The sequence below is a fragment of the Phocoena phocoena genome, chromosome 15 (assembly GCF_963924675.1).
Source record: "Phocoena phocoena chromosome 15, mPhoPho1.1, whole genome shotgun sequence".
Classification (NCBI taxonomy): domain Eukaryota; kingdom Metazoa; phylum Chordata; class Mammalia; order Artiodactyla; family Phocoenidae; genus Phocoena; species Phocoena phocoena.
In genome coordinates, this window is record NC_089233.1 from 41,844,046 (window position 1) to 41,859,364 (window position 15,319).

General features: G+C 44.8%; 1 protein-coding gene across 1 annotated transcript in view; it reads left to right on the forward strand.

Moving 5' to 3' along the window:
* The first annotated feature begins 10,084 nt into the window (after positions 1-10,084).
* KIZ (kizuna centrosomal protein) overlaps positions 10,085-15,319 on the forward strand; it is a 114,557-nt gene continuing 109,322 nt past the window's right edge. The window contains exon 1 of the mRNA XM_065893253.1: positions 10,085-10,173. Coding sequence (XP_065749325.1) covers positions 10,085-10,173 — 89 coding nt within the window. The remainder of the gene's footprint in view (positions 10,174-15,319) is intronic.

Genomic DNA, 15,319 nt, shown 5'->3' on the forward strand with positions numbered 1-15,319 from the left:
AACAGTAAATCATTTTTGTTTGAAGACACTGAAATACAAGCACAGGCACACATAGATACACACACACACAGGAAAATAGAAAGGAAAGAAATATATGAGGGAAAAAAAGAGAAAGAAATATTAAATGCAGAAGGATGATTTTTCCCAAGTAGAATCCCAAGGTAAGTAGGAGACACATTTTGGGTCACTCCTGGTGCTGCTAACTGCTAGCAAGTAGTTCACTGTGGACTCAATCCAGTCCCGGGTGAGGCTATCCTACAGTAGGGATCCAGGGATGTAGTAGAAAGCACATAGATTTAAATCCTCAGCAAGTTCCTTAACCACAAGCCTCAATGAAACTGTGATAATAATATACATTTTACAGAGCTCTTGTGAGGCTTGGAGATGACTCCCACAAATGATCCTATGGCTGAAAGACAGTGGGTATATAATAATCACTGACTTCTTCAACAAGTACCATTCTGCCTCAGCTGTATCAGTTATCTAATGCTGCATAACAAATCAGCCCAAAACTTAGTGACTTAAAATTAAAAGGACCATTTATTATCTCATGGTTCTGTGGGTCAGAATTCAAGAGCAGCTTGGCCGGCCCGTTCTCTCTGGAGGTCTCTCACGAGGTTGCAGTCAGATGTTGGCTAGAGCTGCAGTCATCAGGAGTGGGGACAGGGCTGGAGGATCCATTTCCACTCCCTCACATGGTGGTAAGGTGACACTGGCAGTTCGAGGGGGGCCCCAGTTACCCTCCAGTGACCCTTCTTCAGGATAGCTTGGGCTTCCTCACAATATAGTGGCTGGTTTACCTCACAGTGAGCCATCTTTGGATGTCACACACCATCACACACGTTAGTCCTGATTCAATGGGAAGGGACTGCACATGAGCATGAATTCCTGATGGAAAGGAGCACGGGGGGCTGTCATGGGCTGAGTTGTGTCCCCCAAAACTCATATGTTGAAGCCTTAATCCCCGGCACCTCAGAATGTGACTGTATTTGGAGACAGGCCCTTTAAAGAGGTGACTGAGGTAAAATGAAGTCACTAGGATGGGTGGAGCTAATCCAAAATGACGGGTGCCCTTATAAAAAGGGAGATTGGAACACAGACGTGCACAGAGGGAAAACCATGCAAAGACACAGGGAGACCATGGCGTCTCTGCAAGCCAAGGAGACAGGTTTCAGAAGAAACCAGCCCTGCCTAAACCTTGATCTCTTCTAGGCTCCAAAACTGTGAGAAAAGAAATTTCTGTTCTTTAAGCCACCGAGCCTGTGGAACTTTGTTATGAGAGCTGGAGCAGCTAATACAGGGGCCACCGTAGAAATCAGCTTCCACACTGACCATCCTAACATACGGAGAAAATAATGTCTTCTTCAGACACAATGCTACATATCGTGTAATTGTATTCATATAAGATTTCCACAGGCAAATCCACGGAGACAGTAGTAGATTGGTGGTAGCCAGGGACCAGGGGTGCCCATAGGAAGGGAGAGTGACTGCTAACGGGTAGAGAGTTTCTTTGGAGGGTGATAAAATGTTCTAGAATTAGATAGTTGTGGTGGTTGCACAACTTTGTGGATATACTAAAAACCACCGAACTGTACCATTTAAAAGGGTGAATTTTATGAACTGTGAACTATACCTCAAGTTTTTTGGTTGCTTTGGGTTTCTTTTTCTTTTTCTTTTTTATTGAAGTATAGTTGATTTACAATGTGCCAGTCTCTGTTGTACAGCAAGTTACAATGTGCCAGTCTCTGTTGACTCAGTTATATACCTATATACGTTCTTTTCTTATATTCTTTTTCATTATGGTTTATCACAGGATATTGAATATAGTTCCTTGTGCTAATATATCTTAATTTTTTTTAATGGCTACATTGTCCTATCAGCCAGTATCTTGGAGCGGTCCTCTGGGCTGGGTTCTAGTCCCTGAGCTGAGCTGAAGAATGCCAAAGGAATAGATGCGTCTTTCTCTCTGCGGAAGAATTACAGTTGAGTTGTGGTAACGAACCATGGCTTTAAAATACTCACGGTGCATTACTTAAAGAGCTGAAGAGATTCCAATTGAGTCCAACCCGAAAAAGTCCACCCTGGGGAGAAGTGGTGTCTGTCAGACCTCCACAGACCCATTCCAGCTTCTGCTCCAGCTGCAGTGGCCCACCCTGGACAGGACATGGCCTCTCGTCCCTAAGTTTCCCTGCGCCAACAAACACTTGTCATGGTGAGAAGCTGGAGAAGACGGAGGGTTTGGGCTCTGTGTTGTCTGGTGGGGGTTATAACACCATGCCCGCTCTTGTGAGCTGTGTGGTCTTGGCTGGATTGCTCAACCTTGATGTGCCCCAAACTCCTCATCTGGAAAATGGGGATAGTACATGTAAAGAGCTAGGAAGAGCCTCCATTAATATGAACTATTTGATGCTATTTATTGATGCATGTGTACACGCACACCCCCAACGACAAACTGAACTTGTTGCCATTCCCCTTTGGTTACACGGAAAAGTCCTAGGAAATTAGGAGCGTTCCTTGTCCTCAGGGAGGTGTGGGATCCACTTGCTCAATGAATGTTTTCTACGGCCAGGCTTGTGCTAAGAGCTTCTCAAATGTTACCTCCTTTGTACCTCACAATAACTCCATAAATAAAAATTTGCTGCTCTGAGTTTAGAAATGAGAAAAATAAAGCATTTAAGATGTTAGGAAATGTGCTCAGAGCCACACAGCTGGTATAAGGCAGAGTTGGGATTTGAATTCAGGTCTTCTGATTCCCAAGCATGTGGTCTTTGGACAACGTGGTGCTGGGCACTCCCTTCCGTGGCCTGGATTTCTATTCCTGAGGGGTGATGGGCTGGGATCCCTCCTACATCCAGGTTAGACACAAAAGAATGAAACTGAATCTCGGGTTGAGGTTCCCAGCTGAATGTCACCTGCTGTGTCATCAGCCATGAGTTCAGGTGACTGGACCCCTCTGAGTTGGCGTGTGAGTGCAGAGCCAGCAGGGTTGATAAAGATGGAGAGGAAGCTTGGGAAATGGCTTTGAGAGCTAGAGAGATAGAGACAAATCGTCCGAAGCAGAACGTGGGCCTTTACCTCTGATGACTCTCCCCATCTCCCAAAGGGATATTCTTCTTGCCTTCTAAGAAGTGACACCAGCTTATATTTATTGGGGGCTAACTCTACCAGACATGATTCTACGTGCATCACACAGACTACCACATTTAATCCTCTCAACAAGCCTAAGAGGAAGGTACTATTACCATCACCATTTTGCAGATGAGGAATTTGAGGCACAGCAAGGTTAAGTAATCTGCCCAAGGTCACACAGCTTGCAAGAGGAAGTGGTAGTATACCACGCAGAGGAGGACCTGAGCCTGAATCACATCCTCTGTATTCTACCTCTTCTCTAGGACACATGGCAAGTGTTTATTGACTCCGGGAGGGTGTTCTGTGTGGCAGTCACCATCCAGGTACCCCAGGGATGACTGAAGCCAACATTTCTACAAAGACACATGCCGTGGATAATTGTAGACGATGTGAAAAGTAGAAGTTCGACATCCGGTGCCCTGTCACCTGGTAAACACAAACACACAGCCACCAAATTCAATGGTATTTATTATGCAAAACCCTTTGGTTTCAACCTGCCTGCGAGTTTTAAGAGCAGGTCTAGAGCATCCCTTTGTTTCCAATCCTTGTAGTTAGGAGGAGTACTCATTGAACCCTGGTGAGAAGTGCATGCAAGTGGCAAACAATTATGAAATCCACCAAATGATTTTTGAGGAGAATCTCAGCATTCAGATTGTTCACACGTGACGTCAACACCTACAAGGATGCAGGGCTGCTGCTCCTGCACCCAGGGATCTGGGACATACCTGGCCAGGTGGAACCAAGCCACCACCCAGTCCTGCAGGGAGAAGAGTGTAGGATTTGGTGCTCTAAGTCTAATGCCTCTGAGGATTCCATTCAATAATGGGAGAATCCTGGAGACCTCACAGAAGCAAAATTCAAGGGCTTCAGGGAAATCATGGGCACATGGAAGCTGTGGGGCAGAGCGAGCCCATCTCCTTTAAGAACCGAATCTCTAGCAGAGCCATTCAATGACTCTGTTATTCTATTTTTCAGCTGTTATTTAGCTTTCATATATCTCGCATATTTTAGAGATCCACACGTTAATTGCTGGTTTACATGATATGAAGTCATATGAGGAAATCTATGTTTTCACTTTATTTATTGGAATTTGCATCCTATTCTTATTGTTTTAAATTAGCTATTACAAATGCCTTAGAGCAAAACACTCTTAGTAACCTCTTGCCTTCCTGTATCAATTAGTCAGGCTTCTCCAGAGAAACAGAAACAGTATGATAGATAGATAGATAGATAGATAGATAGATAGATAGATAGATAGATAGATATACAGACATACCTCATTGTTCTGTGCTTCACTTCATTGTACTTCACAGATACTGAGTTTTTTGCAAATTGAAGGTTTGTGGCAACCGTGCCCCGAGCAAGTCCATCGGTGTCATTTTTCCATGAGTACTTGCTCACTTCATGTCTCTGTGTCACATTTTGGTAATTCTCTCAATATTTCAAACTTTTAAATTATTATATTTGTTATGGTGATCTGTGATCAGTTTCTTTCATGTTGCTATTTCAAAAAATTATGACTCACTGAAGGCTCAGACGAGGGTTAGCACTCTTTTTGGCAATAAGATATTTTTAATTAAGGTATGTACTTTTTTTAGACATAAGGCTATTGCACAGTTAATAGACTGCAGTACAGTGTAAGCATAACTTTTATATTCATTGGGAAACCAGAAAATTTGTGTGACTCGCCTTACTGCAATATTTGCTTTATTGAGGTTGTCTGAAGGGAACCCATAGTATCTCCAAGGTACACCTAAATCTATATCTGGACATAGAGAGAGAGATTGATTTATTATAAGGAATTGGCCCATGCAGTTGTGGGGACCAGCAAGAGCCAAGTCCATTGGGCAGGCCTGCAGGCTGGACATTTCAGTGAGAGATGATGCTGCTGTCTGGAGTCTGAACACTGGCGGTTTGGAGGCAGAATTCCTTTCTCTTCTGGGGACTTCAGTCTTTTCTCTGAAGGCCTTCAACTGATTTGATGAGGCCCACCCACATTATGCAGAGCAATCTGCTTTACTCAAACTCTAGTGATTGAAATCTAAAAATTACCTTCACAGCAACTTCTAGACTGGTATGTGACCAAACAGCTGGGCACCATGGCCTAAGCAAGTTGACCCATAAAATTAACAATCACACCTCTCCTCCTGATCACCACCAATGATGGTATTTCACCTTCTAGCTCCTGCTTTCCACTTCCTGGTGACTCATGACCGCCTCCTCTCCCCCACCATGCTTAACCATCTTTCTACTTTATCTCTAGAGCTTCACTGTTCGACACAGGAGTCAGTAGATACATGTCCTCTACAATTGTAATTTTAACAAGTTAAAATAAAATGAAATTTAAAATTCAATTCCAGGGTTGCGGTAGCTACATTAAAGTGCTCAACAGTCACATGTGGCTTGTGGCTACCATACTGGACAGCACAGAGTAGAACATTTCCATCATTGCTGAAGGTTCCAGTGGACAGAGGTGCTCTAGACGTTTCTTCACTATAGTTTTGCCTTTGCTATCTAGGCCTCTCTCCTCAGACCTTGACTCTGAATCTCAGAGCTCCAGGTTTGCAGTCTCCTTGACCATCTGGATAGTCATATATATCCTCATTGAGAATGTTGCAAAAAGATAGTTTGATGCATTTGTGTAATTCTTGCATGGAATGCTTGTGTATTGCTCAGGATAAGTAATGTTAGCTGCTGAAACAAACAACTCCAAAAGATCAGTGACTCAACACAATAAAGGTTTATTTCTTGCCCAAGTTACAGTCCTGTACTCTTTACAGCCATTCACTCTTCTTCCAGGGCCTCAGAGTTCTCCACTGGGTCCTCTGCATCCAGCCGGCCACCTAATGAAAAGTGGGGAAGACAGTACAGGATGTTCAGGGGCCAGGTCTGGAAGTGGCTGCATCACTTCTGCTCACATTTCATTGCCCAGCCTGGGTCAAACAGACCCATCTCACTGCTACAAATGTAGTCTTTCCAAGGGCCAAGGAGGAAAATTAACAGAATGGTGAACACAAAATGCTGTATCACAGCATGTAGAAAAAAAGCATTCCTAGGTCAAGGGATATTATTTCCCCCAACAATGAACTATGTATATGTAAAAATCCTTCTGGGTCACACAGTATATATGTTTACACATCTCATACAAGGAAAATAAAAAATATCAGTAACTATCAAATGATGAGTTTCAAGGCCATATAGAATGGAGGCTAAGAAAGGATGGACTTGGAAATTGGAAAAAGTCTGTTTGAATTCCAACACTACCACTAACTGGCCAAGAACACACTGGCAGTGTGATCTTAGGCCAGTTGCTTAAACTTGCAGGGCCCTCAGAGGACTCATGGGGTTTAAATGCGGCAGTAAATGCTTACATTAGTGTAGACGCTCAGTGGCAGGTGGGGCTACATACACACATACATGTGACGTCACGGCCTTTCCCCCACATTCTACTTTTGAGTCAGATCTACCTACAAACCGTGTAGTAATTGCAAAATGAAATACTTTCCCGTGTTCATGTCTGTTATAGGTTGAATTGTGTAGCCCCCACAAACTCCCCCAATTCATATGTTGAAGTCCTAACTCCCAGTACCTCAGAATGTGACCTTTGTTGGAAGCAGGGTCATTGCAGATCTAATTAGTTAAGATGAGGTCATACTGGAGGAAGGTGGACCCCTAATCCAATATGACTGGTATCCTTATAAAAGGGGAAATCTGGAGAAATACATGCACACAGGAGGAATGCCATGTGAAGATAAAGGCTGGGATTGAGTGAGGCATCTACTAAGCCAAGGGATGCAAAAGATGGCCAGCAAGCCACCAGAAGCTAGAGGAGAGGCATGCAATAGATTCTCCCTCACTGCTCTCAGAAGGAACCAATCCTGCCAACACATTGATCTCAGACTTTTGACCTCCAGAGCTATGAGACAATAAATTTCTGTTGTTTAAGCCACCCGGTTTGTGGTACTCTATCATGGCAGCCCTAGGAAACTAATATAATATCCAAGCAGTTATTGACTCATATACACAGAATTTAATCTTTAAATTGCAGGTGTTCACATTTTTGTAAAATGCTAATTTCAACATATTTCCAAAATCAATTTTCCATCCATTAATTCAACTGTTTTAGAGCTACAAAAACAGCAAGTTCATAGGGGTCACCCTAAGATCCATATGAGTACCGGGATGAAACATTGGCTTTTCTTGCTGTTTGCTTAATGGGGCTGTTAGGGACCTATCTTTGGAACTAGGCTCATTAATATTACACAAATGACCGGTTGTATGACCTTAGCCAAGTCCCTTGTCTGCCCTGAACTCTTTTCCTCCTCTAAAAAATACGAGAGTGAGGCTACATTCCTTAACTAACTTCCAGCTAAGACATTCTTTGGCTTAAAAGAAACCTGGCCCATCTAGGAAGACTTGATGGCCTGTGGTCCAGGTGAGCTGAAAGCAGAACTGCTTACAGAAATCAGCTCTGCTAATATAAGGGGATTTAAGAACAATGTTAAAGGAGAGTGCACCAGCAAATTAAATATTCAAAGTGAAGAACTCTGAATTTATTAAAAGTCTGTCACCATTGAGAACACATAATTTTAGCATAAATACTCTAGAAATATTCATTTAATTTGCTAGGTGTAACTGTTAATAAATGGATCCTGCATCTAGATTGTCATATGTCATTAATAAATCAACCAAAGAATGCAAATTATAATTATTTTGAATTATCTATTTACTGCTTAATTATATTTAATTTTAGACTCTCCTAAAATGGCCAAATAAAAATTTTGGATGCTAAATGACTGTCTTATCTGCTTACTCTGTGTATTTGCTGAAAATAATTAGTTACATTAATTGGGGATTTTTTTCCTTAAAAAACTAATATGGGTAGGGATGGTCCTAAATAAAATATCGCCATACATGCATTTTTTTGGCCAGGGTTGTAGTAAAATATTGTTTGCACTAAAATCAGTAAGCAAACCTTTGCTCACTACCATGGGATCAACTTGGTATAATGTGACATAACAACTAAATAAAAGTAACATCAGTACTACCCTTAGATTCAGGCAAGAGGCCCTACCTGGGCTTCTATACGTTACAGAGCCTGTTCTGGACTTTGTCTGGCCATGCCACTCCATACAAGGCGAGGAGGCCCCAGGGCCAGGGGACATGCCTGCCTGGAGGTCTCACACACACACACACACACACACACACACACACACACACGTCCTTCTAGAACACACTCCAGGTGTCCATCACCCGGACATCCCCTGGTCAAAGGGGCCTAAGCTCCTTTCCAAGGCCTTTAGAGACCTCTTTCCTGGGTCCTTCTTGCTAGGATGAGCGTCACTGGTGTGCTTACCCTTCAGCCTGAGAAGTGGCCAAGAGGAGGCTGAGGTGGGGATGAGGACAGAGCTAGGACTTGTGGACTGGTATGGGGAGGGGGCTACTGGGGTGGGGGCCGGTAAGGCTGGGTAAGGAGTCAGAAAACTAAATTCCCCTGTATGAATTCTCCCCTTTTATGAAGGCACATTGGTCAAGGTAGGAGGGACCATATTTTATCTACAATTTGTCATCTTGATTTTTAATTGTTTCATATTTTGACAGATGGCATGAGGGTCTCCATTCATCCTCTTGCCCTGGACCTAGCAAATGTGAAGAGAAGGCTGAGTAACATCATCATTTTACACTGCAGACCTTTGAATGGCCCATCTCTCTTGCTGATGATCTATTTCCGAGTTTGTCACACCTAGCACACAAGTAAGTGAAATTAATGACAAAGAAAAAACAAAAGAAGTGAAGAATAAGAGACTAAAGAAATTCTATAGCTTCTTTTTTCCTGCCCTGTGGGCTTCAGAATACAGTTATGGTTCTTCAGAAAGTTTTTCCCCCAAGTTGGTGATGATGATGATAAAAACTGATGCTTCTTCCTATGTGCTGGGACCCCTTCTAAACACTTACACACATTAATGAATCTCATCATTATAGAAACGACATAGGTGGGTCGTGTAGTAACAGCCTCCCAGTTTTACATACGAGGAACCCTGGGGGTAAAGAGGGTGATTTGTACGTGGTCACACAGCTGGGCAGTGGAAGAAGGGATTGGAGCTCAGGCAGCGGGCTCCAGAGTCCCTGATGAAGTATTGTACAGGGCGTTTGTCCACTGAGCTCTGTCTGCACAAATGTCAGCTTTGCAAGCAACTTGCTGGCAACTTCCCCCTCTTCACCAGCCAGCAATGTGATCTGCAGCCTTAGCCACAGCCTCAGGGTCAGCACGGGCTTTCAGCTAACGGGGTCTACTCTCAGGGTTGAGCATAGCTGCTTAGGACTGAGGATTTTGTCTTTTTCGTGTTTTGTTTTGCTTTTAAGCGCTGGCAGGAAAACAAACAGCACTGTGCCCAGCACTCAGCAAATACTGGTAAGAAGGGAAGGAAGGAGAGAATGCACCTGGTAAAGTTAAAGCAGTTTGATGCCAAAGACAAAAATGATCACGTGATTACTCCCGCCCAGCCTCCATCCTCTACCTAGGGGGCGGGAATCACGGGGTCGGCTTCAGACCTGGCCTTCAGAGGAGGGACCCGCCCGAAGGAGGGCCAGGGTCTCTCCCACGAGAACTCCGAACGGTTGGGGTAGAAGAAGACTCCAGCCTCAAAGCAAAGGGGCCTGGGCACTGAGTCGCAACGCCGCCTCTTCTTCGCCGGCGTGCACCCCGCCCTCTCCCACGGCGCCCCGCCCCTCCTAGCCGTCTGCCCCGCCTCCTCCCCGCCCCTCCATCGCGCCACGACCCCAGGAAGTTGCCCCACCCCTCACGGCGCCGTGCCCCCGCCCCTCCACGGCGCCCCGCCCCACCCCGTGCGGCGTCGGGGCGCAGCGTCTACCCGCGGTGCATGATGGGGCCGTTGCTTCGGACAACTCGGGCCGCGGCCGCCCGGAGGCTGTGAGGAGTGGTTGCGGCGGCGGAATGCACCGGGCCTCCGCGCCGTCCGCGCCCCTGGCGAGCCCCGACTACTACGAAAGGCTGGGCCGCCTCCAGCACGGGCTGCGGGACAGGTACGGCCTACCCGGGGCGGGGGCGGGGAGTCGGCCGGCCCGAGGGTCCGCCGGAGCCCTGCCTCCGGTTCCTTTCTGCTGCCCCCGCCCGCGGTTCTCCTGGGCCCGGGTCCAGTCCCGCGACGCCCCCCGCCCCCCCCCCCACCGCCTCGAGCTCCCGGAGGGGCCTGGAGGACGGAGTTTACCAGAGACACCTCCTTATGGGCAGTGTCCCGCGGGAGCGTGCGGCCGTGTCACTGAATGTGCCCAGAAGTGAGAGCGGGAGTCTCCTGCCTGTCACTCTCAATCCAGCCCGTGAATTTCTCTGGTCCCCTTCCACACGCCCCCTCCCCGGCTCTTCACATTCTCATCCCACCCTGACAGCTGCGCTGCATCAGTGATGACAGGTCCAGGAACGCAGGCGGGAGAGTGTGTGTGTTTGTCAAACATGTGCCCTGTTTAAATGAAGGAGGCTTTTTTGTGGGGCCAGATCTCCAGCGAAGGGATGACATTTCCAGCGGGAGAAGCCCAGCTTTCAGAGGGTTCATGATACCTTGATTAAGACATGAAAGATGAGAACCACTGAAGAACAGCTTGATCACATAAAGAGAGAAAATTATAAAGCAATTTACTATAAATAACTGCATAAAAGATAGGCTGTTGAAATTATTATTCAGTTGCTAAATTAATTGGAGTTGGAAATCTCATTAGTTGACAAGAAAGGAAATAGAGTTTTGGATCTCTTGATAAACAAAACGTTTAATGAGTGTTAAAAGTTACAAAATCATTTTAGTGAAGAGAGCTGTGTGTGTGATGATTCTAAAATGACAATAATTACATGGAAGGTAAAGGCAGAAGTTACTGGTTTTGAAAAGGAATTATATTCAACCTATGCTAGAGTTAATTCTTGTTTAATATTTATAGAGCATCTACAAGAGGCCTCCTTAATAACATTCTCACTGTATTTACCCCTGAACCCTTTTCTACATCCTGTTTTCTTTCTGACATACCACTACTCACCCACCCACTCACCTCACCTCCAACTTAAAAAAAAAATCACTTCCTGCAGTGCCTTCATTGAGAGACAAGATAGTGCTCTGTGCTTTGGTACACTTACAGTGCTCTGTGTTCTGTTAAAAGAGTGGCTTAGGGGGCTTCCCTGGTGGCGCAGTGGTTGGGAGTCTGCCTGCCGATGCAGGGGACGCGGGTTTGTGCCCCGGTCCGGGAGGATCCCACGTGCCGCGGAGCGGCTGGGCCCGTGAGCCGTGGCCGCTGGGCCTGCGCGTCCGGAGCCTGTGCTCCGCAACGGGAGAGGCCGCAACAGTGAGAGGCCCCGCACCGCTTAAAAAAAAAAAAAAAAAAAAAAAAAAAGAATGGCTTAGTTACCCCGGGCCTTTAGTTATTTGTATTTCTTAACCCAAGTTCTAATTTTAAAATGTTACTGGTTCAAATGGCATTTTTTTAAAAAAGCTAATTGTGAGTTATCATTTTTGCTTCCTGTGCTAGGAACACCTGGCTATTTATAGTCCTTATGGTATAATTTCTGTGTAATGATTATTACTCACTTTATGTCTAACACGTAATGCTTTCACTGTTAAGCAAGGTGAGGCTGTTGAAATTATATAAGGAATTTGAGTCAAATTTTACAGCCTATTCATGGTTCTGCATTTGGAGGTTTGTTTCATTTTTAAGTCAGTACAAATTTGTTACTGTGTGTATTCATTTTTCATTTTAAAAGTCCATAACTAGGGCTTCCCTGGTGACGCAGTGGTTGAGAGTCCACCTGCTGATGCAGGGGACTCGGGTTCGTGCCGTGGTCTGGGAAGATCCCACATGCCGCGGAGTGGCTGGGCCCGCGAGCTATGGCCGCTGAGCCTGCGCGTCCGGAGCCTGTGCTCCGCGACGGGAGAGGCCACAACAGTGAGAGGCCCGCGTACCGCAAAAAAAAAAAAAAATTCCATAACTAACTCTAATGCATAGTTAATAAGTACAGAGGCAAATCACTTCGGATACAAAGAAAACTGCAGGACAGCTGTGGAAACCTAGGTTCTAGTCCACCAACAGTTGTGTGACCTTGAGCTGGTCATTCAGCTCCCCTGACCTGCCTTCGTCACCAGAAATGAGGGGCCTTGAATATTATGTAAAGTAAGGCCACAGATTTTTTTTCTCTAGTAGAGCAATGAGCCTTAAAGTAAAAAAAAGTCTAAAGCTGTTAGTTTTGCAAAGCAGCAAGCAATGAATATTATCGTCTGTATCCCATCTGAGTATTTGTATGTACCTGTTTGTTGGTTTGACCAATCCCCGTGACCATAAGGACCTTTATCTCCTTAAAACTCTAGAGTCATTTTAAAGGCTGCAACCCCGGGTAGTCACAGCTGATTTGTCAGTCTGAAAATGTCCTGGGAATGGTAGAGAAAAACAACTTGCCCTTTCTTAGTCCTCTTAGAGGTGGGTTATTGCAATGTTAGCTGGTCTAATAACTGGGCCCTCCCCTTGTAAGTGGTGTATTTCTAACCCAAATTGTCTTAGCCGTGCTCACATAGATGTAATTTTATATTATGAATTTTTTCCTTTTTGTATACAGTGTTTTCTCTGCATCATGGCAAAAGCCAGTCACTGGATTTAAAACAGCCTGATGGAGTGACTTGTTACAGTGTGTTCAGTGCCACAAGCATGGTAGCAACATGAAAGTGGAATCGACTCTTACAATTATATAAAAACATCCCTTGAAAAGGCCCATTAACCAGCCCCAGTTTTTTCAATGCCAATATTGATTCAGAGTGAGATATCATAATAGTCCAGAAATTGATGCTGAGATATTAGTTGAGTAAAGCTGAAGATGGTATTGAGACAAAAATAGAATAATAAGCAGCTTACAAGGAGAAAACTAAACCCCGTGGCTATACTTTAAGGAGCACCCAGCTGTGTAAAACTTTGAAAGGTCCAGGTCAGAGGTGCAGGTGATTGAAACCGGGGCCTATGGATACACATCTCAGGGCTGGGTGTTTAAAGATTCTGAAATAGAGATTTAAGATGCAGCAGTTCGGGCTTCCCTGGTGGCGCAGTGGTTGAGAGTCCACCTGCTGATGCAGGGGACATGGGTTTGTGCCCCGGTCCGGGAAGATCCCACATGCCGCGGAGTGGCTGGGCCCGTGAGCCATGGCCGCTGAGCCTGCACGTCCAGAACCTGTGCGGAGAGGCCACAACAGTGAGAGGCCCGCGTACCAAAAAAAAAAAAAAAAAAAAAAAAGATGCAGCAGTTCTAAGATGATCTTCCCAATAAGCCTTTCTCTGGCTTTTTATTGGGGTAAATATCTTATTTTAAGTCTTGAATTTAAAATAGATATGAAAGTCAATGTCGGGGGCACTGCAGCTTGGATGTGTTTAGAAAATGGGCCTGTGAAGAAGAGTTAATGAGATCAGCATCATTTTGCCTGGAATTAGAAGGCCAAGAGGTGTTTGTGATTTTTCAGTGTTTGAAGGGTCGCAGTAGAGAAGTAAGACCAGTGGACGTCTGTATGTACTGAAGACAGAGCAGGAACACGGAAGTTTTACATTCATTATTGAAAAGAACTTTCTGCTTGGGAGGTGATGGATTCCCATAAAGCTGGTGGTCCTTTTTCATTTGAGGTCATGGGCAAATTTTTAAAATTATTTTGAAAAAAGTTCAAGCTTACAGAAAAGTTGCAAGAATAGGACAAAGACCTCTAATATTCTCCTCACCCAGATTCCTCAACTCCTTAACATTTTATTTCTTTTTCCCTTTCTGTTTGTCTCTCTGCCTGTCTATGTGAAAGCATGAGACTTCTTTGAACCATTTGAGAATTGCAGATATGATGTCCCTTACATGATCACTGTATAACCCTCTAATCAGAAAACTAACATTGATATACCAATCCACAGGCCCCAGTCACAGTTCACCAACTGTCCTAACACTTTTTTCTTTTCTGGTCCAGCACCCACCTGTGAACCAGTGTTGCCATGTCTCTCCATTCTATCCCAGTCTGGAACCATTCCTCCATCCTACCCTGTCTTTCGTGTTCCTGACAGTTTCATAGGATAAAGCTCTCATCCCAGAGGGTGATCCTCAAGCTGGGTCCGTCTGATGGTTCCTCATGACCAGACAGTGATCATGTTTTCTTGGCAGGAGTACCACAGAAGTGAATCATGACATCACGGGCAAGGTCACAACTGCATTTAAGGGTTTTTCTGTCCCCATAATTTAATGGCAAATTGCTTACACTGTCCAGTCAGTCACTCTTCATTATCATATTGATCGTGAAACCTTAGAAGGGGAATAAATACTTCTAACAGGGAAGCAGTTATACCACGTTTCCTTCACTTCTCTTCCAAGTCCAGTCTTCTTAATGAGAAAGTAAAGATCTGTGTGAAGCTACTAATTTAAAAATTTGTGATTCTGTAATCTTTTTCTTGTTTAAACATAGGCACAGCCCAACCAAGGAATGGATTGTGTTCCCCAAGCAAAGACTAGGTGTTTGGATTTTGGGCACCATTGTCCCTTTAGAAGAATTTTGGTTAAATGGTGGTTTCCATTCTAGATTACAATAAGCAGAAAAGTTTACTAGACCTATAATATAGCTAACAGTGTAACTTTGGGGTTTTTTTTATAGGAAAAAATCGACTGAAGGAAAACAGAAGCTAATAATTAAGAGCTCCCAAGTGGACGTGGCCTCGGCCCTTTCCCTCAGGAGGCCAGCCTGAGCGCCCATCCTCCTCTGGACTCCTTTGATTCACAGTCTTTTGTTTTGTTTTGTTTTGTTTTTTTAGCATTTTTCTCTTAGACATTATGTGATTTCTCATTCAGCCTTGCTTAATTAATGTCAACTTAGATTACCAGTTTGACTTCAGTTGAAGCTTGTACTTTGGTGGTCTTTGAGCAGAGCCATCTGTGGTTAAACCTCCAAGGGCTCTTTTTGAGACTGGGATGGCTTGCTGTTCAGCAGTTTTACCCTCTAGCCCCTTGGTTTTGGCTGCTGCCACCTTTTCTGCTGTCCAGTTTCGCCTGCTTCTTGCCCAGGCTGGGTGTGCAGGTGGGCATGTCAGCTCTGTCCTCTAGCTTCCTGCCAGCACTTACCTGAACATCACAAGCTGTCTCTACTGGCGGTACCTCCGGGGACTAGCAGTGAGTGACGAATCATGGCGATGT